The sequence below is a fragment of the Nelusetta ayraudi genome, unplaced genomic scaffold (genome assembly GCF_046127955.1).
Source record: "Nelusetta ayraudi isolate G7.1 ecotype Tasmania unplaced genomic scaffold, CSIRO-AGI_Nayr_v1 ptg000135l, whole genome shotgun sequence".
NCBI classification, from domain to species: domain Eukaryota; kingdom Metazoa; phylum Chordata; class Actinopteri; order Tetraodontiformes; family Monacanthidae; genus Nelusetta; species Nelusetta ayraudi.
Window position 1 is genome coordinate 14,844,759 of NW_027466185.1, and position 23,185 is coordinate 14,867,943.

The 23,185-nt window shown below is 52.4% G+C and overlaps 4 protein-coding genes across 8 annotated transcripts in view; 1 reads left to right on the forward strand and 3 right to left on the reverse strand.

Annotated features, from left to right (window-relative positions):
* The window catches only part of bop1 (BOP1 ribosomal biogenesis factor), a 31,271-nt gene extending 15,708 nt beyond the window's left edge, over positions 1-15,563 (reverse strand). The window contains exons 1-15 of one of the 2 annotated variants that reach the window (XM_076011373.1): positions 15,125-15,563; positions 14,619-14,822; positions 14,440-14,529; positions 14,189-14,343; positions 13,835-13,952; positions 13,425-13,745; positions 12,862-13,023; positions 12,693-12,773; positions 12,538-12,607; positions 12,320-12,452; positions 11,913-12,096; positions 11,513-11,804; positions 10,916-11,000; positions 10,713-10,820; positions 10,465-10,624 (exon numbers count right to left, since the gene is read on the reverse strand). In XM_076011373.1, coding sequence (XP_075867488.1) covers positions 10,471-10,624; positions 10,713-10,820; positions 10,916-11,000; positions 11,513-11,804; positions 11,913-12,096; positions 12,320-12,452; positions 12,538-12,607; positions 12,693-12,773; positions 12,862-13,023; positions 13,425-13,745; positions 13,835-13,952; positions 14,189-14,343; positions 14,440-14,529; positions 14,619-14,822; positions 15,125-15,229 — 2,262 coding nt within the window. In that variant the 5' untranslated portion in view covers positions 15,230-15,563 and the 3' untranslated portion in view covers positions 10,465-10,470. Of the gene's footprint in view, positions 1-10,413; positions 10,625-10,712; positions 10,821-10,915; positions 11,001-11,512; positions 11,805-11,912; positions 12,097-12,319; positions 12,453-12,537; positions 12,608-12,692; positions 12,774-12,861; positions 13,024-13,424; positions 13,746-13,834; positions 13,953-14,188; positions 14,344-14,439; positions 14,530-14,618; positions 14,823-15,124 lie in introns of those variants that run through there. The other variant, XM_076011372.1, reaches the window with a different exon arrangement.
* Positions 291-5,880, reverse strand: lrp12 (low density lipoprotein receptor-related protein 12). Its single transcript, XM_076011380.1, has 11 exons — positions 5,191-5,880; positions 4,967-5,023; positions 4,657-4,792; positions 4,310-4,512; positions 3,815-4,062; positions 3,590-3,739; positions 3,277-3,498; positions 2,863-3,129; positions 2,566-2,768; positions 2,346-2,478; positions 291-2,057 (listed from the first exon to the last, which is right to left on the reverse strand). Exons 1-11 carry the CDS (start codon positions 5,354-5,356, stop codon positions 1,281-1,283), a joined length of 2,562 nt encoding a protein of 853 aa, XP_075867495.1. The 5' UTR covers positions 5,357-5,880; the 3' UTR covers positions 291-1,280.
* ntaq1 (N-terminal glutamine amidase 1) lies at positions 6,734-9,024 on the reverse strand. Its single transcript, XM_076011379.1, has 6 exons — positions 8,867-9,024; positions 8,033-8,132; positions 7,881-7,931; positions 7,644-7,792; positions 7,322-7,446; positions 6,734-7,243 (listed from the first exon to the last, which is right to left on the reverse strand). The coding sequence occupies exons 1-6, from the start codon at positions 8,926-8,928 to the stop codon at positions 7,080-7,082; spliced, it is 651 nt and encodes a 216-aa protein (XP_075867494.1). The 5' UTR covers positions 8,929-9,024; the 3' UTR covers positions 6,734-7,079.
* Positions 15,564-15,880: 317 nt separating the features above from the next.
* Positions 15,881-23,155, forward strand: hsf1 (heat shock transcription factor 1). Of its 4 annotated transcripts, none has more exons than XM_076011376.1 (15): positions 15,881-16,456; positions 17,092-17,200; positions 17,347-17,483; positions 18,317-18,441; positions 18,514-18,589; positions 18,703-18,764; positions 19,483-19,552; positions 19,679-19,839; positions 19,914-20,086; positions 20,170-20,302; positions 21,759-21,818; positions 22,021-22,126; positions 22,193-22,246; positions 22,362-22,419; positions 22,501-23,155. In XM_076011376.1, exons 1-15 carry the CDS (start codon positions 16,334-16,336, stop codon positions 22,677-22,679), a joined length of 1,626 nt encoding a protein of 541 aa, XP_075867491.1. In that variant the 5' UTR covers positions 15,881-16,333; the 3' UTR covers positions 22,680-23,155. The 4 variants fall into 4 exon arrangements, with proteins under 4 accessions (XP_075867491.1, XP_075867493.1, XP_075867490.1 ...); XM_076011375.1 differs by having other exon boundaries at positions 15,882-16,456; positions 20,167-20,302; XM_076011378.1 differs by lacking the exon at positions 21,759-21,818.
* The last annotated feature ends 30 nt before the right edge of the window (positions 23,156-23,185 follow it).

Consider the following 23,185-nt stretch of genomic DNA (forward strand, 5'->3'; position numbering starts at 1 on the left):
AACCCTGTGTGTGTAGTGTGAACACATTATCTGTCTTCATTTTTTCCTCTCAACATCTGGTTCAGAAAGTAGAACGCCACCACCAGCAGCCAGTTGGGGCAGTAGAGGACCAGCAGGGGGTTGCAGAAGACCAGTAGAGGGCAGTAGAAGACCAGTAGGGGCAGTAGAGGCAACAGCAGTACCAGCCACCGCCAGTAGGGGGAAGCAGCAGGACCAGCCACCACCAGTAGGAGGCAGCAGTCAGCTGCTGGATTCCAGGTGCAGTCAGACAGCATGGACAGATCAAACAGTTTTAATCTGAGGACAGATTTTATTATACAGACTCAAAAAAGAAACAAACAACACAAACAAGTGGAAACATGCAAAAATAACACAAATAACACAATTAGAATCACCAGTCGCATTATTAACAACCATGAGAACAATAATCATAATAATAATAATAATAATAATAGTAATAAATATACTGGGCTGCTCTCACACAGCTGAGTGTTTCGGTACCAAAGAGGAAACAGCGTCTATACTGACGCCTCATTGGATGGCTTCAGAGAGGGGGAAGGGGTCCTCTGTGCGGAGTCAGTAGGGGGCGGAGTCAGTGGGCGACGCAGTGAAGCTCCAGAACACCTGGTCCTTGTTCTTGTCCTTGTCCTTGTCCTTGACATGGCCCTGGTTCTGTTCCTTGACCCCTTTCAGGACTTTGTCCCAGAACCAATCAAATGTTTCCAGCAGGAACTGAGTGGACCGAGTGTGTGCTGTGGCTGGTGAGGGTCACATGACCGGGGGAGGACACGTCAGCACACACACACACACAGTTGAGGTGGGCTCTCTGCAGGTCATATGACCTGGTCGTACCATCAGACAGGAAGTGAGCGTTGATGCTTCGTACCAACCAGGAAGTCTGAGGTGGTGGTGGTGGTGGGGAGGGGGTTAGCTACAGAGCAAGGAACCAATAGTGAAACTTCTCATAGTGGCACCAGCCTCCCACCTGACGCCAGCTAACACGCTAACAGCTGCTGAATGGACTCTGGTGGATGAAGTTAATGTTGCAGCACGTTAGCGAGGTAGCGCTAATGTGTGTGTTGAGTCAGAGCAGCGTTGACTGTGTTAGCCTAATAGCTGGGGGGTGCTACCATGCTAACAGTTGCTGAATTGACTCTCATGGACACAGTTTTGCGAATGTATTGCAGCAGCAGCAGCAGTGACAGTGTTAGCCTGTCAGCGGTGGGGGGGAGGGGCTAGTTGTAAGTGTTGAAAGCTAGTCTGCAGCTAGCTCCTGCTTGTTAGCAGAGCAGCAGTAGCTCGTCGTCGCTGCTGCTGCTGCTGCTACTGCTCTCGCAGCGGCCGCTGGCCTCCTGGCAGCGGGCAGGGACCCGAGCCGTGTGCACCATCCCACAGTGGTCACATGGTCCACGCCGGGGGGCGGGGCCAGAGGAAGGGGTTAGGGGGAGGGGGAGCTCAGAGGAGGAGGAGGAGGAGGAGGAGGAGGAGTCGGGCACCAGGAGCTCCACGTCTTCTTCTTCTTCTCTGCTGCTGCTGCTCTGCCGCTCGGCCCCGCCCCCAGCCGCCTCTAGCTGCCTCAGAGGGCTGTGATTGGCCGGTCCCTGATCCTGGCCCGGCCCGGCCCCGGTCAGGCCACGGGCAAGGCGGCGCAGGCGGCGGGCCAATCGCTGCAGGGCGGAGGAGGAGGTGGGCGGGGCCTGGAGCTGGGAGGGGGCGGGGCTCGGGGCGGTCACCACCGCGACAGGTGGCGGGGCCTCTCGCACCCTGGGCAGCGGCGGGGGCGGGACCTTGTGGGGGAGGGGTGGAGCCACCGAGGAGGCCGAGGCCCCGCCGCCCCCCTCGGCGGCGTCCCAGTGGGTGGGGGAAGGAGGGGGGTCGGAGGAGGTGGAGCTGCTGCTGCTGCTGCCATCCAGGTCAGCTGACACCAGCGCCAGGGGGGCGGAGCCTGTGGCCGGCGGCGAGGGGAAGAGGCGGAGCCAGAGCCAGGAGGGGGGCCGCAGTGAGGGAAGGCCGAGCTGGGAGCGGACCGCCAACCGCAGGTTGTCCAACACCGACGCCTGGGGGGGGGACAAGACGCCGTCATCAGCAGGGAACAGGAAGGGACGAGGCTTAGCTCCCTCTACTGAATATATAGAGTGACTCAGTAGACACAGTCACCAAGACTTTGGAGCCCTTGATGACATCATCAAGGGCGTATTAGTAAAACATCCTGTTGGCAGGTGGTGGAATAATATATTCACAATTATAATAATGATAATCATGTTATCAATAATGAATATCCTAATCGAAACAATTTACACACAAACATGTTACTATGATCATCATCATGTGACCAGGTGTCATACCTGACTCCCAGAGCACACTGGAAAATCCTCCACCGGGGGGATCAGACCCTGGGCGATCAGCTGACCATAGGAGGGCGGGGCTTCCCTCCTCAGGAGCTCCGCTTCCACACGGGAGAGCTGAGTCTCAAAGGACCTGCAGGGGGAGACAGAGAGAAAGTGAGTGTGTGTGTGTGTGTGTGTGTGTGTGTGTGTGTGTGTGTGTGTGTGTGTGTGTCTTCACCTGCGTTCGAACATGCGCAGTGAGTAGAGCTTGCACGTGCAGCCCAGGGCGATGACCAGCAGGAGGCAGCAGACCAGGCTGCCTATGACTGCAGCAGTGATGACTCTGGTAGGAACCACCAGGGGGCAGTTTTCCTCATCACTTCCATCACCACAGTCATCCTGGGCGTCACACACCCATGACTCAAACACACAGCGGTTGTTCTGCAGGGGGAGAGAAAGTTGGCTGGTGTCAGGGTGGGCGGGGCCAGTCTACAGCGGGGCGGAGCCATGTCCAGGCGGCAGGGTCAGGACCCACCTTGCAGTGGAAGTTGCCTGGCTGGCAGAAGAAGCAGTTCTTCTCGTCGGAGCCGTTGGGGCAGCGGTTCTGATAGTTGCAGCGGTCAGAGCGGGGGTAGCAGGCGCCGCTGCGGGAGCAGGGGAACTCGTCAGCACCGCAGGTGGAACAGTTGGCCTCATCCCGGCCGTTGGGACAGTGCCAGTAGCCATCACAGCGCTGCTGCTCCGTGTAGCAGCCCCAGCTGCCACCACAGGGGGCCTCCCAGGGCAGGCAGAAGCCCTCCACCTGGAGAGAGGGTGACAACATAACATCAGCACAGCAACTACACAACATCTACAAAAGCCAGGGCAGGCAGAAGCCCTCCACCTGGACCGAAATAGCAACAACACAACAACAACACAGCACCACGCTCCCTCCTCCAGGTGTATCTACCTGGTAGGTGGCGTTGAAGCCTCTGGCAGCGTTGATCTTGTCAGCGTAGAAGTGGATCCTGAGGCGACCTGAGCTCGACACCACCGCCACTGGAGCTCTGGGGTCAAAGGCCGTCAGCAGGCGTAGTAGCCGCCCAGGGTGCTCCTCCAGACCATCATACACCTTCACATAGTCGCCATAGCCTGTTCCATCCAGTTTGAAGTCACTGAACCTCAGGATCACCTGGAGGAGGAGGTCAGACGTCAGGAGCTCAGCATGGCCTGCAGGGGGAAAGGGGTCAGCCACAGAGATCACAGGTAAGAGTGAGGGCTACCTTGCGGTGGTCCCCGGTGTCCACCAGCCAGGTGCAGTTGCTGCCGGGGGGGTAGAAGTCGGGGTAGTTTGGGGAGCTGAAGGAGCCATAGAAGTTCCTTAGAGTCTCTCCACAAGAGGGCGCCTCGCAGTCCATCTCATCACCCAGGTCCTGCAAGGAGCAGAGCACATCGTCAGCAGCAGGTCAGGGGTCAGGGTGAGGGGGGGTCAGAGGTCAGGCTCCTACCTGGCAGTCGATGCTGCCGTCGCAGCGCAGGCTGTGGGGCAGGCAGGTGTAGATGCGGGTGTAGCGGGACAGGCAGGGGAAGTGGTCCAGGCTGCAGGGCTGGAAGGAGAAGGTGGAGTCCAGGCACAGCTCCTCGTCCGAGTTGTCTCCACACTCATCCATCTGGTTGCAGCGCCACCAGTCCGGAACACACTTCCCATTGGAGCAGTGGAACTGGTCCACCTCACAGCCAGAGGCCTCGGGCTTCCCTGTGGAGACAGTAGCAGCAGGGTTAGCATCAGCAGGGTTAGCATCTTGGTCAACATCTTGGTTAGCAGCAGCAGGGTTAGCATCAGAGTTAGCAACCAGGGTAGCATCAGCATTGTTAGCATTACGGTTAGCATCATCAGGGTTTGCATCAGTGGAAGTGGTCCACCTGGCAGCTGGCTAATGACTCACTAGATAGTAGCTGCAGAGGAGCCAGTAGGGAGAGCCAGTGTGAGTCCAGGTACTCACCAGAGATGTAGGAGAGGCGGAAGCCCTTCCCAGTGAGGCTGTCGTCAGAGTGGAAGTGGATCCAGACATGGTCCTGGGAGGAGGTGAAGGGAGGAGGCAGGGAGGAGCCACACACCCTCAGACCCTCCAGGCTCCTGTAGCTGCTCACTGACATCCAGTCTGAGGAGCAGCGGTGGGAGCCCTGCAGGTCAAAGTCCTGGAAGCTGCAGGAGGAGGAGCAGGAGGAGGAGGAGGAAGAAAACAAGGAGAAGAGAAGAAGAAGAAATAGAAGAAGAAGAAGAAGGATGAGTTTTAGGATGTGGGGCAGGGACATGATCATGTGAGCAGGTGGTGAGGTGCTGAGGTACCTGATGGTGACGGTGTCTCCAGGCCGAGCTCTGATGTTCCAGCTACAGTTGAGTCTGGACGGGTACTGGAAGGGCCATCCAGGACTGGTGATCACACCACTGGGAGCCCTGAGCAGCTCTGAGCCATCACTGCACGCTGCTGCTGGCCAGAGAGACAGGTGGGCAAGGGGGTGGGGAGATAGATAGAGGGAAAGAGAGGTGGGGGGAGAGAGAAAGAAATAAAGAGAGAGGGAGAGAGAGAGGTGGGTCAGTCACTCAGTCACTCAGACAGACAGGTAGCTCCTTGTCTCCAGCTCTTCTTCCTCCTCACCGTTTGAAATCCCCGACACATAGACGTTGTCGTTTCTCTGCGACGCAGCGGTGCATGCTGGGAAAAATGCTGGCACAGACACACAAACTGTATCAACAGGATGAAAACATTCTCTTCAAAAACAAAAAATTAAACAACACAACAGAAAAATGTCCATCATAAAAAAAGTGTGTGTGTGCGTGCGTGCGCGTGACGTCACAGACGCAGGTGGGTAGGTGTCTCACCGGCCAGCAGTAGCAGCGAGCTGCGGAGCCAGGCCGAGCGGCGCAGCCTGCAGGCCGGGCTGAGGGCCATGCTGGGCCCCGGGAGGAGCTCTGCTGATGAAGAGGAGGTGCTGGAGGAGTAGGAGGAGGAAGGTCGCTGCACAGCTGGACCAGCCCACAGCTGCATATCAGCTGGATGAAGCCCCTCCCCCACCCCCCCCACCCCACTCCACCGGCGGAAGCAGCTGACGGATCACCGCTAAACAACAAAAGGCACACGACGACTCCGCGGCACTAGTTTCCGACTGTTAGCTTAGCTCGATGCTAACTGACAGTGATGGGGGGAGAAAAAAATAAAAAGTTACAAAAGAGATGAAGGTGTAACTGCACCCCAAGATACAACGGAAGCAGTAGATAATTAAATCTCACATGACAACTGCTGCTGCCGGAGACAAAGAACACCCTGAGCTAACGGCTAACCCTGGCAGCTGAGACTGACCGAGGCGTCAATAACGTCCCACAATATCGCCGCTGATATCTGCGACCTAAATGTGAGCACAACACAGACACCCAGGAGCCTCTTCTGGAGCCGGAACATCAGCTATCACTGCTAGAACCATCTGTAGCGGCGCAAACACCGTTAGCTCGCAGGCCACACACACACACACACACACACACACACACACACACACACACACACACACACACACACACACACACACACACACACACACACACACAATCAATTAGCTGGATGCTAACGGAGCCGAGTTGTCCACTTCTCCTCCGCTCAGACCAAACAGCGCCAGTCGCGCCACTAACTAACTCAGGTTAAATGAAGACAACCGAGCCGTGCTATCGCAGCAGAGCCAACAGAGGTTGGTAGTTCGAGCCCCGCATCGTCTGTTCTCTGTGAGCCGCTAGCAGCTAGCCTCCATCTCGGACAACAGACAGACGGGAGGCTGCAGCAGCAGCTGTGTGTGTGTGTGTGTGTGTGTGTGTGTGTGTAAACCCCGCCCTCCATCTGTGACGTAACAAGATCAACAGTTTTAATCCCGTGATGTAATGCAGGGATGGGAACATCCCTATCTATGTTCTTCTTCATCTTCTCCAACACGCACCTACTGCTCACTGACTGCAGTAAAACACTGATGTATCTGTCAATTATATGTACTATGTACATCACTTGTAAAATTTCCAACTGTCAATATTACGTAAATATCTTCCTTTTTTCCTTAGTCTGTAAATATTTTGATTTTCTTTATTGTCTTTTTATTGGTATAATTTTCCTTCTTTTGCGCTGTATTGTTGCTTTAAGGGTTAAAATTTCCACCTTAGGGGGATGAATAAAGGCTCTTCTTCGTCTACTTTGAAGACAACAAATAAGGAAAGACACCTTTTTTTCTGGCACAAATACAGTTTCTTGCAGAAATTCCACCAAACAGATGACTTGGAAACAAAACGGCACTACTAGCAGTACTGAGTACCTTCCTTTCTTTCTTTATACGGGACCATATAAACGTGTTCAAGTTTATCTGACCTTTTTGAAAATGAGGCTCAAACATCAAATATCAGCGTGTTTATCTCCATTTGAATGCGTTATTTCATTGGTCAGTCAGTGAAAGACGTCCTTGGAACAACATATACTGTACAACTGCTCACACACACAGTGGTCGTTCTCACACAGCGCCCTCTGCCGGATCAGCTCAGCTCAGCAACAGCTCGCTGCCAGTCTGTCAACCCCGTTAACATATATACATAGAAATAATAGTAATAATAATGATAATGATATGGCAACATATATAGTAGATAATATATAATATGAATAATTACTATTATTATATTATAATTAATATAATAATATAATAATAAATGTTAAAAATAGAAAACAATTTATCGGTCTGCTGCTGCTAGGAGGATGTAAAGGATGTGGCTGCTGCTGCTGCTGCTGCTGCAGCTGCAGAGGAAGTGGGCGTGACTCCCAGGAACCTGTGCAGGAAGTGGTCCAGGTTGAAGACCCGCCCCCAGCCGCCACCACTCATACTGATGAAGTCATCCAGGTTCATCTGGCTCTCTGTGGGGGGAGTGGAAGGGTCAGACAAGTCACATGATCTGGGGAGCAGGAGGTCAAAGGTCGCGGGGGTCAGCTTACCTGCGGTGTGAATGGGGGGGTAGCGGGGCGGCGGCATCTTCCAGGAACCGTCGGCGTTCCTCATGTGGGAGCGGTCGGACGCAAAGTTGGACAGGAAGCAGTCACCCGACACCACTCGCAACTTTCTGTCAGGCAGGAAGACCACCAGGATGTCACTTCCTCCAGCCACCACCACCATCATGATGACGACGTCACTTCCTCCAGAGTCCAGGGGAAGCCTGGAGATCAGGGTGTGTGTGTGTGTGTGTGTGTGCTACCTGTGGTGGAGGGTCTTGATGTGTGTGTGTGTGTGTGTGTATGTGTGTGTGTCTGTGCGTGCTACCTGTGGTAGGGGGTCTTGATGTGCAGGTCTGAGCGCAGGGCTTCAGCTCCATACTGCTGCAGGCTGCAGGGGAACAGCAGGTCTGAGTCCAGGTCATAGACCAGAGGCTCCGCCCCCGGGCTCACCTGCAGCAGCACCACATGGTAGTCCTGCAACAACATCTCCTGCTCACTCATTGGCTGGACACACACACACAGCAGGCGATCCTGCTCTCACACAGGAAGTGACATCACACACCCAGATGACAGGCTGGTCTCCTCGTCCAGACTTCTGTCTCCACAGAGGAACCTGAGGAACATGAGGAGGAGGTCAGAGGGAGAAGGACACACATGGACAAGGTCACATGGAGCTCCTCAGAGGAGCTGAAGCTGCTGGTTGGTGAATCTCACCATCCTGCTGGCGTTGGAGATGAAGACGACCAGCAGCTGGTCCAGCGGCGTCGTCCTCTGGTCCCTCACAAACTCACACAGCTTCCACACGTTCTCCTCACTGCAGGACACACACACACACACACACACACACACACACACACACAACATAATACAACAGCAGTCAGTATCTACACATCCAAACCTCAGCAGCCAATCAGATCTCTTTACCATCTATGTGGGACCAACACAACGACAGTCTAAAGTTATAATAATAATAATAATAATAATGATAATAATAATACATATAATTAGTGAGATATATATATATATATATATATATATACACATATATATATATATATATATATATATATATATATATATATATATATATATATATAATGATACATATAAGTTAAATATCAATAATTATATATATAGCAAGCACATTGGTAATTTAAGCCAGATATCACAATTTTGCAACAAAAAAGAAATGATTAGGCTGACGATATATAGTGTACACATATGACGCTGCAGTTGAGCGGTAGGGGGCAGCAGCAACATGTCTTGGAGGAGTCTAGGCCGACACACCGTAGAAGAAGCATCAGTTTGTTTTCCTCTGTGTGGTGTTTAATTGCCGACAACGAACTTTGTTCTTGGGATAAAAGTGGCGGTAAAACCGAGCAAAATGTCACCGAGGCATTTAAAATATCGCGAGAAATTTAATGCGTGTTTTTGAAAATAATACAGATCTGGTCTGCTCTGCAGGTGACGCGACGTCACTGCCAGGCGTCATAAAAGCTTAGCAGAGTGTCAATGCGGGGGTTAGGGTCGGTTCGGGCGGCAGTTCACCAGTAGCAGCTGGTGTAGACACAGTCCTCCCGGCTCGGAACCAGCCGCTCCTCCACCTGCATGGTGCCGTTTTGCTCCTCCAGGTTCCGCCGGAAACCAGCAACTAGAAGTCACTTCCTGTCTGTTTTCCAAAGTAAAAGATTCCGACCGCACTGCAGTGCCAGCTGTACTGCTGGTGGTGGTGGGGGCCCCTCTGCTGGACGCCAACAGCAGCAACAACAACAACAACAACACAGGCGGATTTGAACTGGAGCAGCGACGGTTCTCCGAGTGGTGGCGCTGTGATATTCATTTAGAATATTAAGGATGTACAGTGCCCCCTTCCTTCTTTCTTGGCATATTTATCACACACAAAGGTTTCAGTTCATCAAACCAATTTTAATATCACACAGAGACAACCCAAGGCAATATAAAATGCTGTTTTTAAATGATTATTTAATTTACCAAGGGGGGGAAAAAATTACAAACCTATCTGGCTCTATGTGAAAAATTAATTGCCACCCCTTGTTAAATCACAAAGTAACTGTGACTAACTACATTTTTGGGAAAGCTGAGTTCAATTTCACAGGCCACACCCAAACCAGATTACCACCACATTTGTTGAATCAAGAAATCACTTAAATAGAACCTGTCAGACAAAGTGAAATAAGCTATAAGGTCTCAAGAAACAAACGCATCATGCCACGATACAAAAAAAAAGGTGATTGAAATCTATCAGTCTGGAAAGTGGTCGACCGACTAAAATTACTCCAAGAGTGCAACGACGACTCATCCAGGAGGTCACAAAAGAACCTAGAGCAACATCCAAAGAACTGCAGGCCTCGCTGACCTCAGTTCAGGTCAGTGTTCACGACTCTACCATCAGAAAGACACTGGGAGAGTTCCCAGGCAAAAACCACTGCTGTCAAAAAAGAACACAAAGGCTCAACTCACATTTGCCAAAAAACATCTTGATGATCCTCAAGAATTTTGTAAAAACATTCTGTGGACTGATGAGTCAAAAATTTAACTTTTTGGAAGGTGTGAGAAAACCCTCCAATATGGCAGAGTTGAAGCATTTCTGCAAAGAGTGGGCCAAAATTCTTCCACAGCGATGTGAAAGACTCATCACCAATTATTGCAAGTGCTTGATTTCAATTATTGCTGCCAAGAGTGGCAAAACCCGTTATTAGGTTCAGGGGGCAATTACTTTTTCACATAGGGGCAGATAGGTTTGGATTTTTTTTGTACCTTAATAAATTAAATCATCATTTAAAAACTGCATTTTGTATTTCCTTGGGCTGTCTCTGTGTGACATTAAAATTGGTTTGATGATCTGAAACCATTGTGTGTGAGAAATATGCAAAAAAAACAGAATCAGGAAGGGGGAAATACTTTTTCACGGGACTGTAGATATTATTAAACAGAACCACACACACACACACACACACACACACACACACACACACACACACACACACACACACACACACACACACACACACACACACACACACACACACACACACACACACACACACACACACACACACACACACACACACACGTTAGCAAGTTCGTCTTTATTTAAAAACAACAAAGAAAGGTGTAGGGAGTCAGGGCGGTCAGGTGAAGAGGCGGATGGTGGCGTCGGCGCCCGACGAGAAGACCCAGGGCTGCGTGGGGTGAAAGGTCACATCCAGGACACCCAGGTCGTGGGTGGTCACGTGACCTCGGAGCACCTTGACGGGGACAATGAGGGGGTTCTGGAGCAGGTCGCTGTGGGGGGAGGAGCAGCAGTGTTAGAGTGTGAGCTCAGCGTGAGCTTGGTGCAGTGATAGCCAGGGGCCAGCAGGGGGAGCCCTACTTGTAGACGGTGCCGTGGCAGACGATGACGGAGCCGTCGTCAGACGCCGAGGCCAGCAGAGGGTAGGTGCGGTGGAAGGCCACGCCCCTCACCGCCTTCTTATGGTGTCTGTACACAGAGAGAAAGAGGAGGGGGGTGGGGGGGTTAGGTTGACCTCTAGAGACCTACAGTGACTCCCCAACCCCAGTGAGAGCACGGCCCACCGTAGCATCCTGTAGGGCTTGGTGGAGAGGTCCAGGTCGAACCAGCTCAGCCTGCAGTCGTAGCTACCAATGATTACATGGTCACCTGCAGACAGACAGACAGCAGGAAAGACAGCTGTGATGTCACCAGAACTTCACCACCACACATTTATCCTGGCGTGGGCGTGGTCTAGAGGTAGGGATATCTTCATTAAGGGTATGATGTCATTGTGGGTGTGGTCTAGCTGTGTGTGATCTGGCAGTGGGCTGTGGTGTCCCCCAGGAGGTGGTGGTGGTGGAGATGGAGGCGGTAGAGGTCATGGAAGTGCTGGAGGTTGTGGAGGTGGTGAAGATGGTGGGGGTTGTGCTGAAGGTGGTGGTGGTGGTGGTGATGGAGGTGGTGAAGGTGGTGAAGGTGGTGGTGGTGGTGATGGTGGTGATGGAGGTGGTGAAGGTGATGGAGGTGGTGAAGGAAGTGGTGAAGGTGGTGGTGGTGGGGAAGGTGAAGGTGGTGGTGGTGGTGGTGGTGGGGAAGGTGAAGGTGGTGGTGGTGGTGGTGGGGAAGGTGAAGGTGTTGGTGGTGGTGGTGGAGGTGGGGAAGGTGGTGGTGATGCTCACCCCCAGGGTGCACAGCCATGCTGGAGATCCACTTGCAGTTGGCCTGCAGCTTCTTGCTGAGCTCCTGCTTGAGCAGGTTGTAGATGCGGACGCAGCGCTGCGTGGCCACCAGGAAGTAGGGCCGCAGCGGGTGGAAGCACACGCTTTGCACCGCACCACGACCCCGGCGGAACGGGTTCTGGCTTCGCCTCCGAGACACCTGGTGCACTAGCACCTGCAGGTGGCTGCTGTGGTCCGACATCACCGACGACAGGTAGTCACCCTTAGAGTGCCACGCCACCTGCTGGACGGCCTGAGAGAGAGAGAGAGAGAGAGAGAGCGAGCGAGAGAGAGAGAGTGAGCCCGGGAGTGTGTGTGTAAGTGAGTGAGTGAGTGTGGTACAACATGTGGCTCCTGTCACCTTGGGGTGGAGGATCTTGAGGCGGATCCCCTGCTGAAGCTCCTCCCCCTCCCCATCGCTCCAGGTCACCAGATTGGCCGCCTCCGCAGGCTCCGCCTCCTGAGACGGAGACAGCAGTCTGTCTGACGCAGAGACCACCTGTCTGTCTGCCAGGGCGGGAGACAGGATCAGCACCACCGAGTCGCTGGGGGGAGGGTGAGATGGTAGGAAAGACAGTCAGACAGTTAGACAGTCAGGTGGTTCCTACAGAGCAACAGCCGACAGAAAAACAGGTGGTTCCTACAGGGTGACAGCCAGCAGACAGACAGTCAGCAGACAGACAGACAGATGGTTCCTACAGGGTGACAGCCAGCAGACAGTCAGCAGACAGAGACAGACAGACAGACAGACAGACAGGTGGTTCCTACAGGGCGACGGCCAGCAGACAGACAGCTGGGTTGGGGTTCCAGGCGACGCTCTTCACAGCTCCGCCCACCTGGACCGTCTTCATGCAGCGAGCCGAACACACCTCCCAGAACCGCACTGAGCCGTCGTCACTACCTGCACGTACAGACACACACACACACATATTAACACACCCACACACACACACACATACACATTAACACACACTCACACACCCTACCTGAGGCCAGCCACTGTCCAGATGGTGACACACTGATGGATCTGACCAGCCCACTGTGACCTCGATACACCTGAGGACACACAGGTAGAACATCACACTGGCTCTGTGTGTGTGTGTGTGTGTGTGTGTGTGTGTGTGTGTGTGTGTTTGTGTACCAGGGACTGTGTTGTTGGGAACGGCTGCAGGTCTTTGGGTTTGGGCAGCTTTGGGATCAGATCCTCTGGGTTGACGTTAACCTGCACAGACAGACAGGAGGACAGGTAGGTCAGACAGGGCTCAGTGCAGTGGGACGTCCTAATTGGCTGGCTGGGTGAGGTGTCTCACCCTCATCTTCCTCTGGCGGGGACAGAGGTAGAGGTCGAGGCAGCGCTCAAACCTCTCGTGGATGAAGGTGGAGAAGGCAGGAACCTGGCGCAGGCTGGAGAACTTCTTGGGAACAAAGGGGTACTTCCTGTCCTCAGGGTCCTGCTGCTCCCACACCGCCCGCTGCAGGGAGTAAGAAAGGTGGGGGGAGACAGTAAGACAGGCAGGGAGTCAGAGAAGCAGAGAGGAGAAGGCAACTTCTGCTTGGAGAACAGGTACTCAGGTGGACAGATAGAAGGTGAGACAGATTGGTACCTCCTGGTTAGGGTTAGGGTTAGGCAGGTGGTCAGACAGTCATACAGACAGGTGTTGAGACACACAGACAGATGTTGAGACAGACAGACAGACAGACAGATAGGTGGTCAAAAAGAAAGTCATACAGACAGAAAGGTGGTCAGACAGTCATACAGACAAGAGGTGTTGAGACAGACAGGTACCTCCTGCTCAGAGTACTCTGGTGGGGGGTTGTTAGACAGTCAGGTTGTTAGACAGTCGGGTGTTGAGACAGTCAGACAGACAGGTACCTCCTGCTCAGAGAAGAGGTACTCTGGTGGGGGGTTGTAGGACTCGTGGTGTCCAGGCAGGGGCATCTTGGGGGCGGGCAGGTGCATCTTGTGTCTGGCCAGGATGGACGAGTGGTCTCCGGCCCACAGGTCGTAGTAGCGCTGGGTGGAGGAGCTGGTGTCCTGCACCTTGCGGGGCTGGATCCAGCCCATCTTGATAGCGTGCACCAGCCTCGACACCTTCTCCTTCTCCAGCAGCGACGGTATGAAGCTGCGCTTGTGCTCTGGCCGGCTGGTGACTGGGTGGAGCATCACCTCGCTGCTGAACATCTCCACCTGAGGCTGGAGGAGGAGCAGGGGGTGAGCTAGGTTCAGGGGGTGAGGCCAGGGCTGACAGACAGCTGGAACCATGGGTCACGTGACCTTCTCACCTGGTACTCGTCAAAGTTAACGTCTCCAAACTGGCCTTTCTGCAGCCGGTTCACCAGCTCCACCTGCTGGTCCGACAGCACAACATCCCGGCCTGTCTGCTTATCCTGGACTGTCTTCCTGTTAGCACATTAGCATGTTAGTACCACCTTCTGCTTCTCCACTGCTGGCACTGCAGTCTCAGGACCATCAGCATTTTTGTTTCTTCCTCACAAAGTCGCAAAGACCCAATCAAAACAGCTCCGTGACCCACTTTTGGGTTGCCACCCACCAGTTGAGAAATGCTGTTCTAGCAGACAAGAGAGCAGTATACTAAGCTCATCTAGGCTAGGCCAGGCCAGGCTAGCGGTGCTCACCAGTAGTCGGGGTTCTCCATCTTGTCCAAGAAGTCGTCCAGCTCATCCTTGCTCCTAATTGGCTTGTAGATCTTCTTGCCGTCCAGGTTGTAGCCAATGTGAGGGAAGTCCTTGTACCACTCCATGGGGATGTTCCCCACCGTGTTCCTGATGTCCTGCAGCACCAGCAGGAGCCGGAGCAGAGAACATGGACTGTCAACCAGAGAACCACTGAAAACCTGAAGGAACAGAAAGGACCTGGATATCCTCACCTCCTCGTCTGAAGAGTCCTGTTCATACTCGTTCTGCTGCTCCTCTACCACCTTCATCTTCTTCTCATCATCCTCTACTGGCTCCTCTACCTGCAGGTACAACACAACCAGATGAATTTCTACAGGAGGAAGAACAATGTATTTGCATGTCAGCCATGCCACCACAGATGGAGTTCTACCTGCTTTGGCTCCACCATGAGGTCACCACCACCATCATCTTCTTCATCATCATCAGGTCCATGTGATCCCTCCTCCTCCTCCTCCTCCTCCTCCACCTCACTGTCACTGCCGGACTCCTCCAGTCCTGAGAAGACACTGTCCTCGCTGTCTGAGAGATCTTCTTCATCCTCCTCACCATCGAGCTTCTGCTGGACCTGGAAGATCTGAGGAGAACATCAGTGGAGCAGAAGCTCTTCAGCCTCAACAGCAAAACAAAACCAAAAACATCGGAACGACTTGGTTATACTCGGTTGTTCACCATGACAAACAGCAGTTGTTGTTGGTGCTAGCACTAAGATAACTGTTTACAGCGTCAGCCTGGAGCCTCCGGTACCGAAACGAGCTCAGCACCAGCCGGACATACTCCCGGTCCGGGTCCCGGTGTGGACCGGTACTGGGACGCAGGAGCAGCCTGTTGCCGTGCCTCTTAGCATGCTAAGCTAACTCCTCCGCGCTCCTCTCTCACCTCCTGCTGCTCCTCCTCCTGCTCTTCTTCTTCTTTGCTCCTCTTCTTCTTCTCGCTCTTCTGCGAGGCTTTTCTGCCCTCTTCCCTCTCTTCAATCCTTCCCATTATTCCTCCTCTTCCTCCGCTGCTGCTGCTGCTACTGCTGCTGCTCTCCCTCACCCAGCCCAGCTGCACGTGTGGCTCTTCGAGTTCAGAGGGCACTAGTCTGTTCAGCCGACAAGGATTCTGAGTGGCGCCCCCAGTGGTCGGAAGCGGCCATGGCGCGCTGCTGCCATGTCGAAGGGTGAAAACTTTTGTGTTTTTTTGTGTGTGAAGTTGTGAAGCACGTTATGAGACCGTTTCCGTGTTTGATGACGTAACGATTCGACGTTTACGACGAGTCGCCGTAAACATTCACTGCAACTGTGAAGTTTTAAGACGTCCCTGCAGTTCGGTACTCTTGCCTTCCGGCGGCGCAGTCACGTGTCCCGGTGACGTGTCTGTTTTTTTTTTTTTTTTTTTTTTTATCGGATTCTGTTTGACTTTATAAATAAATAAATAAATAAATAAATATATATATATATATATATATATATATATATATATATATATATATATATATATATATATATATATATATATATATATATATATATATATATGTATATATATATATTTGTGTATGTATGTATGTATGTATGTATGTATGTATGTATGTATGTATGTATGTTTATGTATGTATGTATATACACCTGGTTTATACACCTTTTGTTTCCAGGTGTTTCAGCGTCTCCGAACATTCGGCTTTTCTCGTGCGGTTCCGTTTGTTTACCCACGGGGCCCTTCTTCGCAGTCTGTGTCCTTGACGTCATTACAACGCGCCCGGCATTTAGCTACGCAGTTGGTCATTGCATCGGATTTGTTGGAATTTTCCACGGGCCAAGTTTGTACTGATCCAATCCGGCCAGCCAACTCGGGGGAAAGTAGCTTTAGTCTGGAGTCTAGAATCGGAACCAAGCGCCGCTGGGTCCGGATCACTCCGCGGCCCGGTTCTGTGCGCCGTTCTTCAGTCGCTTCTGCGGATACTTCTCCCCCATCTCCCTCCCGAGAGCAGATGGTGCTAGCAGCAGGCTAGCCGTGGCCATCGCTGGATTAGCTGCTGCGCGTAGCCCCGATTGTTTGATTATTTTTTAATTTTTGACCGAGGTGTGTTTGATTTGCGTCACCGTCATGGATCACCTGGGAGGAGGCGCAGGGGCGGTGCTGAGCGGCGCCAATGTCCCGGCCTTCCTCACCAAGCTGTGGACCCTGGTGGAGGACCCGGACACCGACCCGCTCATCTGCTGGAGCCCGGTACACACACACACACACACACACACACACACACACACACACACACACACTTTAGCCTAGCATAGCCTAGCTGAGTTTAGTTATAGACAAAGATGCAGCGGGCAAGTCTCTACAGTATGTATTGTTTAGTCACGCGGTGGTTGTTTTGGGCGTCACGTCGGAGCTAATTAGCTGATGGCTAATTGGCTAACCGCGGTTCGGCTCGAGCCCAGACACACACACACACACACACACACACACACACACACACTGTAGTGGTGGTGGTGGTGCCCAGCTGCTCGTGTCCGTCAGTCAACACGGACAGACAGCTGAGCGGCTCCCCGGGGAGCACCTAGCCGGACTGAGACAGCCGGCAGCCGATCTGCACTGCACTGCAGAGGGGCCGTTGGCTCGCTGGCCGACCTGGAGGAGCATCACAACAACTTCCAGTGTAGCATCAGCATAATGCACCATGAGACAGACAGTTAGCCTGTCCTCAGCGAATCACAGCCCTCGGTGTCAATCATATAACCTCCGTGGAAGAAAGTACCCGGAAATTGTTCCTTGTTGTTGCGTCTTTAGAGTGATGATGACGACGACGACGACGACGACGATGATGATGATGATGATGTGTGTGTGTGTGTGTGTCTCCTCAGAGTGGAACCAGCTTCCATGTGTTTGACCAGGGCCGTTTCTCCAAAGAGGTTCTACCAAAGTTCTTCAAGCACAACAACATGGCTAGCTTCATCCGACAGCTCAACATGTGTGAGTGGTTACACTTCTTCCCTTCTTCCTCTTCCTCCTCATCACCATCACCATCATCTTCTGATGGTCTTCTTGGCTGAGCTTGTGTGTGTGTGTGTGTGTGTGTGTGTGTGTGTGTGTGTGTGTGTGTGTGTGTGTGTGAGCAGATGGTTTCAGGAAGGTGGTCCACATTGAGCAGGGTGGTCTGGTGAAGCCAGAGAGGGATGACACAGAGTTCCAGCACCCGTTCTTCCTGCGGGGGCAGGAGAACCTGCTGGAGAACATCAAGCGCAAAGTCACCACTGTAGGTGGAGCAGCACCATACACACACACACTTAGGGGTAGATCCACAAAGTGATTGCGCGGCTTTTGCGCCTGAAAATCTGTGTAAACAGCGCCAAAAACGATGATTCCGATCCACAGAGGGGACACAAACGTGAAAATATCGCGCCAGCCTCATTTGAATGTATTTAAATTAGTCATTACGCGCAAAATGACACCCCCTTCTATGCAAATATGCCTCATTCAAGCAGCGGCAGATCCAGAAAGAGTTTGCGCTTGTGTCCGCGCGCAGTTTGACAGACGGAACCACCGCCAGCCAAAACCAGGCGCAGCTTCTGTCTGTCAAAGTGTTTCTTGCTTCTGAGTGAAACTTCACTCTCTGAAAAGCCTGAAATATATATATGGCTGCCCAAATCTTACATATAGATCGGCATAGACTACAGTATATATGCCAATATTTTAGATAGGCTGTGAAAAATACAAATGGTACTCAGGTGTTGGTGACTAACGTGTCTTGCATCGTAATGCCAGGCGCGCACAGGAGCGCTTTTTATCCGAGCAGAGTTTCGCTGTCAAGCACACGCACTCACGAACAACCTTTGGCGCAAACTGCTCTTGGGTTGCCAGACCGCAACATTCGCACCTGTTTCAGGTGCCGCATTCGTGGGCGTGTTTGCGCCTGCATGTCATTAGCACAAAACCCTAGTGGATACCCGCATCTGTGGCGCAAATTGCGGGCGCAATCCTGCCGCAAAATGCACCGCATTTTAGCGCTGCGCGCCCTTTTTTGAGGATCTACCCCTGACTTGTCTGTCTTCCTGCCTGCTCATCACTGCCCCCTGCTGGCTGCTGCAGGTGTCGTCGGTTCGTCAGGAGGAGGTGAAGATGTCCACTGAGGAGGTCAACAAAATCCTGTCTGACGTCCAGCTGATGAAGGGCAAGCAGGAGACCATCGACTCCAGGATTGCCACCATGAGACAGTAAGATCCTCTGGTCCTGGACTAGAACCAGAGCCTGCCATCAGCAGCTCAGTGCGATTCTCTGTGTTGCAGTGAGAACGAGGCCCTGTGGAGGGAGGTGGCGCTGCTGAGGCAGAAACACAACCAACAGCAGAAGGTGGTCAACAAGGTGAGACAGTCCTGGTCCAGTCCTGGTCTAGTGATCCAGTCCTGGTCCGGGTCCTGGTCCAGTCCTGGTCCTTGTCTCTCTGGTCTGAAGGCTCTCTCTCTGTCTCCCTGCAGCTGATCCAGTTCCTGGTGTCCCTGGTCCAGTCCAACAGGATCCTGGGGGTCAAGAGGAAGCTGTGAGTCCTTCAACACCTCTATCATCAGAAGGACTTCTTGTCACTTCCTGTCACTTCCTTGCTGTGTCTCAATTCATGGTCTGCATCCTTGAAGTGCGCATTTTTGAAAGGAAGTTGCGTCATCGCACTGCGCGAAGGCTCGTCCCAATTCCCAAGGGTGCTTAGGATGCTTGGAATGCGTACTCGGAAATACGCACTCGTTTTAGCCGATTCCAAGGATGCACCACTACTATCCTTCCTACTTATGTATCCCATGATGCTTTGCGTGCTGCTGCAAAGCATCGTGAGATCTTGGGAAGTCAGCTGAAATTAACGGCATGTACTGGTAAAGACACTTCGTATAAATTTAAGTATTGAAGTTTCACATAAAGTATCCAGTTTTAACATCGGGTTTTTATTTATTTGATCATCCAACGGCATCGTTAGATGGAGAACCAATGGTTAGCTTGATGCTATACAAACGTCACTTCCGGGGTTGGCCAGCAGGAGGGAACGGCGGTGACGCAATGAGGAAATACGCTGAAGGCTAGACCGTCCCGAGTGGTGACCGGGGAGGCGGGGTTTGGTCCGTCCTTCTAGGCTGGGTCCTCGAAGAACGCTTCCTTCAGACGGAGGACACTCGGTCTGAAGGGCGCTGACCCTGAATTGAGACGCAGCACTTGTCACTGCTGCCATGTGTCTCCTGACAACCTGAGTGTGTGTGTGCGTGTGTCCTCAGCCCTCTGATGCTCAACGACTCAAGCTCCGCCCACTCCATGCCCAAATATAGCCGACCATTCTCATTGGAGGTGAGCTGCTGCTTTTTCTTTGAATGTTGTCAAAAATCACAATGAATATGATCATAGAAGATTGACATCAGTGTGTGTGTGTGTGTGTGTGTGTGTGTGTGTGTGTGTGTGTGTGTGTGGTTCCAGGCAGCCAATCTCTTCTCTCCAGACTCCCTGCTGACCTCTGGACCAATCATCTCGGAGGTCGCCACGCCCCCCACCATAGCAGGGGAGGGGGAGGAGGAGGAGGAGGAGGAGGAGGAGGAGGATGAGGAGGAGGTGGTTAGGGATCACCTGCTGGACTCAAGGTCAGAGGCCAGAGGTCAGAGGTAACAATGGTGTCAGGTGTCGGGTGGTGACCTTTGCCCCTCCCCCCCTTCAGTTTGAAGCAGCCAGTCAGTGTGAAGGAGGAGCCGTCCAGTCCCGGGTTTGGAGGGGGCGGGGTCTCACCTGTGGACACGCCCCTCTCCCCCACCACCTTCATCAACTCAATTCTGCAGGAGGAAACCACGCCCCCCCCCTCCTCCACCTCCACTGGAGGCCCGCCCACCACAGGTCAGCTGATCCACCACCACCCATTCACATCACAGGGGGTGGACTTCACTGTGATTCTCTCTCACTTCCTGTGTGTGCAGCAGCAGGGAGCCCCCTGGTGGCGATGAGCTCCACCGGGCCCCTCCCACCTCCTGCAGCCAGCCAATCACCTGCCGGCAGCTCCAGCGGTGGCGTGTTGCCGGGGAGGAGGTGCCAAACCGTGGCCTGCCTGGACAGGTGGGTCTCACACACACACACACACACACACACACACACTCGGGCTGGGCGGAATGACAACATTTTCATATCACGTTTTTTTTTTAAAAATCATATCGGTTCCAAGGTATTAGACGGTATTTTTTTTCATGCAAGAGTGTTCTTCCACACATTTTCTTCTAATAAGAAAATAATTACTGCAGTTGATTGACTTTAAATAGCCCATTTTACTCTCATAAGGGCTGTATCATGTTTGTTTTTTTATGTCCATCCATAGGTAAAAGCATGACCCCTTCAAAGTATGGTTGCCAACAGGGTGGCAGTAATCAGAATGACAATGGTTGCAATCAAAATAGAACATTTTTATTGAACTGAGTTTGCATAATCAGTGCAGTTAACCATCATTATTATTGAAGATCCTATGAGGTATTTCAACTGGTATTAGGTTAGGAAAGGAATCAAACCTATTTTCTTTCTTTTGTAGACCAACAAACATTGCACATTGTTAATATTGAAAATTCCTGTTCTCTGAAACTTAAGACTTTTCAACTGACCCTCCATTCAATTGAGCTACACAATATCTTAACAAATGAACAATAAATAGTTTTCAACTTCCAGTAATTATGTCGCTTAAGAATTTTCTCATATGCAGTCCCTTTAGCGAAAGCGTCTTGAATGGACGTCTGACTCCTACTTGCAGATTGAGCTGTGGATGTGGAGCGTGCGGAGCTTAGCTTACTACATTCCTGGTACTCTAAAACGTGTTTTGCGGCTAAGGTGGTGAAGCAAATTGTGTTACCACCGCCGGCTACCACTTTTGCTTGACAGCATTTGGAAAAGATAGTTGTTTGGTCCACGTCCGACCTTTTAAAGCCAAAGAACTTCCAAACCACAGACGTGGCTCCTCTTTTTGGTATTCGTTCCTCTGGGTCAACAACGTGTGCTTCGCTTTGAGAGCTCTTGCCGGCAGCCATTCTCGGGTCAAAACTTATCTGTGTACACGCCGTGTTGTTGGTGTGCAGCGGTGAAATGGGTCCCCGCTGAAACACTTTCCCACCACGCATGTTCCGGACGTTGTTTGGGCAACTCACCGGGATAGCGCTGTATGAAAAATTCATATCGTAACGGAAATAAAGGCCGGTTTTCGGTACGAACTGGTATACCGCACAGCCCTAACGCACACACACACACACACAAACAGGCACACACACACACACCTCCACCTGTCAGCTCCACCCACCACCGGGCCGACACCTACCTCCAAATAAGGGCACATTGTGGGCAGGGCTAAACAGTCCAGAATTAACACGACTGGGAGTTGCCGGGCTGGCTAGCAGTTAGCATGGAGGCTAATGTCAGGCTGTTAACCTGAGAGCTAGCGAGCCAGCTAGCCAGGTCTTAGCTGGTGCTAAGCTGGGCTAGCTGGGGCTAGTGGTCAGCGTGCTGTGGGTAAAGGCTGCTGTCTCCCTCCGTTCAGAGATCACATGAGGACTTTACGGTGGAGCCCAGCAGCACGAGGAGCTGCAGAGGCCCAGAAGTGAGTGGAGACCAGGGACACCAGCATACACACCAGCACACACACACACACACACACACACACACACACACACACACACACACACACAGGTTAGCTCTCCCACTAAATGTCAGACGCTGTGTGGGTTGGTGGTGGACAAACGTGTGTGTGTGTGTGTGTGTGTGTGTGTGTGTGTGTGTGTGTGTGTGTGCGCGCGCGCCAGGTCCCAACTGTCGGACCATGTGGACTGCATTGACACCAGTCTGGAGAACCTGCAGAGCATCTTGAACACACAAACTTTCACCTTCGACCCCTCGCCGCTCATGGAGGTCAGTGTTTGTCTGTGTGTGTCTGTGTGTGTGTGTGTGTGTACATACTCACGTTTGTGTGTTTAGTTTTTCAGCTCACCTGGACCGACTGCAGACTTTGACATCGACAGTTTGGACACAGTGAGTTTAAAGTCTGTGTGTGTGTGTGTGTGTGTGTGTGTGTGTGTGTGTGTGTGTGTGTGTGCGCGCACGCGTTGTGATGTCATAACTGTGTAATGTGACTGTTTTCTCTCAGCTGCTGTTTGGAGACACCCCTAGAGGAGGTGACGAGAACAGCAACAGTAACAGCCAAGGTAACACGCTCGTGTGTGTGTCTCTCTTTAGTGCTGGCTTACTGACTGACTTGACTCCCTGCTGCTCTCTGATTGGTCCAGGGAAGCAGCTGGTGCATTACACGGCCACGCCCCTCCTGCTCCCCGAGCCAATCACGCTGGCCGAGGGTGGGGCCGACCTGCCCTCGCTGCTGGAGCTGGAGGGGGAGCCTCTTTTCAGCGGGGACCCGCCCCCTGACGAGCTGGGCTCTGCTCTCATGCTGAGACCCCCCCACCCGTGACATCACAGCCAGTGGGAGGCACTGTCTGACGGATCCCCGCCCCCGCTGGACTCTTGCCCGTGACATCACAGCCAGTGGGAGGGGCTACCCGACGGACCCCCCCAGCAGCAATAGCAGAGACTCTGATTGGTCCATCACTCAATGCTTTATTACATGATGGTCATTAACCAGTTTATATTCCTGCTCCTCCTCCTGCTACTTCTTCTACTTTTTCTTCTTCTTTTTCTTCTTCGTATTCTCCTCCTTTTATTTTGCCCTAATTTGTTTCTTTTTGCTAATTATTTAAATGAGTTTTTTGACTGTTGATTGTTGGAACCAGGTTGACCTCCAGGTTGACCTTTACTGTCCAGTCCAATCAGAGCCCAGGCCAGTGGTCAAGTGTTCCTGGGGCGGTCTGGTCTGGTCTGCAAGAGGTGTCATGAGGTCAACCCGACCTGTTTAATGTTGATCCACATTAAAGCTGTTTGTTTACCCGCCGGTGTCGGAGCCCTTGGTGACATCACAAC

What these genes read in the sequence shown, in the direction of transcription:
- ntaq1 (XM_076011379.1), bottom strand. Translation starts at nt 8,928, where the DNA reads ATGCAGGTGGAGGAGCGGCTGGTTCCGAGCCGGGAGGACTGTGTCTAC. An exon ending in GAGACCAGCCTGTCATCTGG is followed by an intron (nt 7,793 to 7,880) that starts GTGTGTGATGTC and finishes ATGTTGTTGCAG; the next exon opens with GACTACCATGTGGTGCTGCT. An exon ending in ATCAAGACCCCCTACCACAG is followed by an intron (nt 7,447 to 7,643) that starts GTAGCACGCACA and finishes CCTGCCTGACAG; the next exon opens with AAAGTTGCGAGTGGTGTCGG.
- hsf1 (XM_076011375.1), top strand. Translation starts at nt 16,334, where the DNA reads ATGGATCACCTGGGAGGAGGCGCAGGGGCGGTGCTGAGCGGCGCCAAT. An exon ending in GGAGCTGCAGAGGCCCAGAA is followed by an intron (nt 21,819 to 22,020) that starts GTGAGTGGAGAC and finishes CGCGCGCGCCAG; the next exon opens with GTCCCAACTGTCGGACCATG. An exon ending in ACCCCTCGCCGCTCATGGAG is followed by an intron (nt 22,127 to 22,192) that starts GTCAGTGTTTGT and finishes TTGTGTGTTTAG; the next exon opens with TTTTTCAGCTCACCTGGACC.
- lrp12 (XM_076011380.1), bottom strand. Translation starts at nt 5,356, where the DNA reads ATGCAGCTGTGGGCTGGTCCAGCTGTGCAGCGACCTTCCTCCTCCTAC. An exon ending in GGAGACACCGTCACCATCAG is followed by an intron (nt 4,513 to 4,656) that starts GTACCTCAGCAC and finishes CTCCTCCTGCAG; the next exon opens with CTTCCAGGACTTTGACCTGC. An exon ending in GCTTCAACGCCACCTACCAG is followed by an intron (nt 3,130 to 3,276) that starts GTAGATACACCT and finishes CCCTCTCTCCAG; the next exon opens with GTGGAGGGCTTCTGCCTGCC.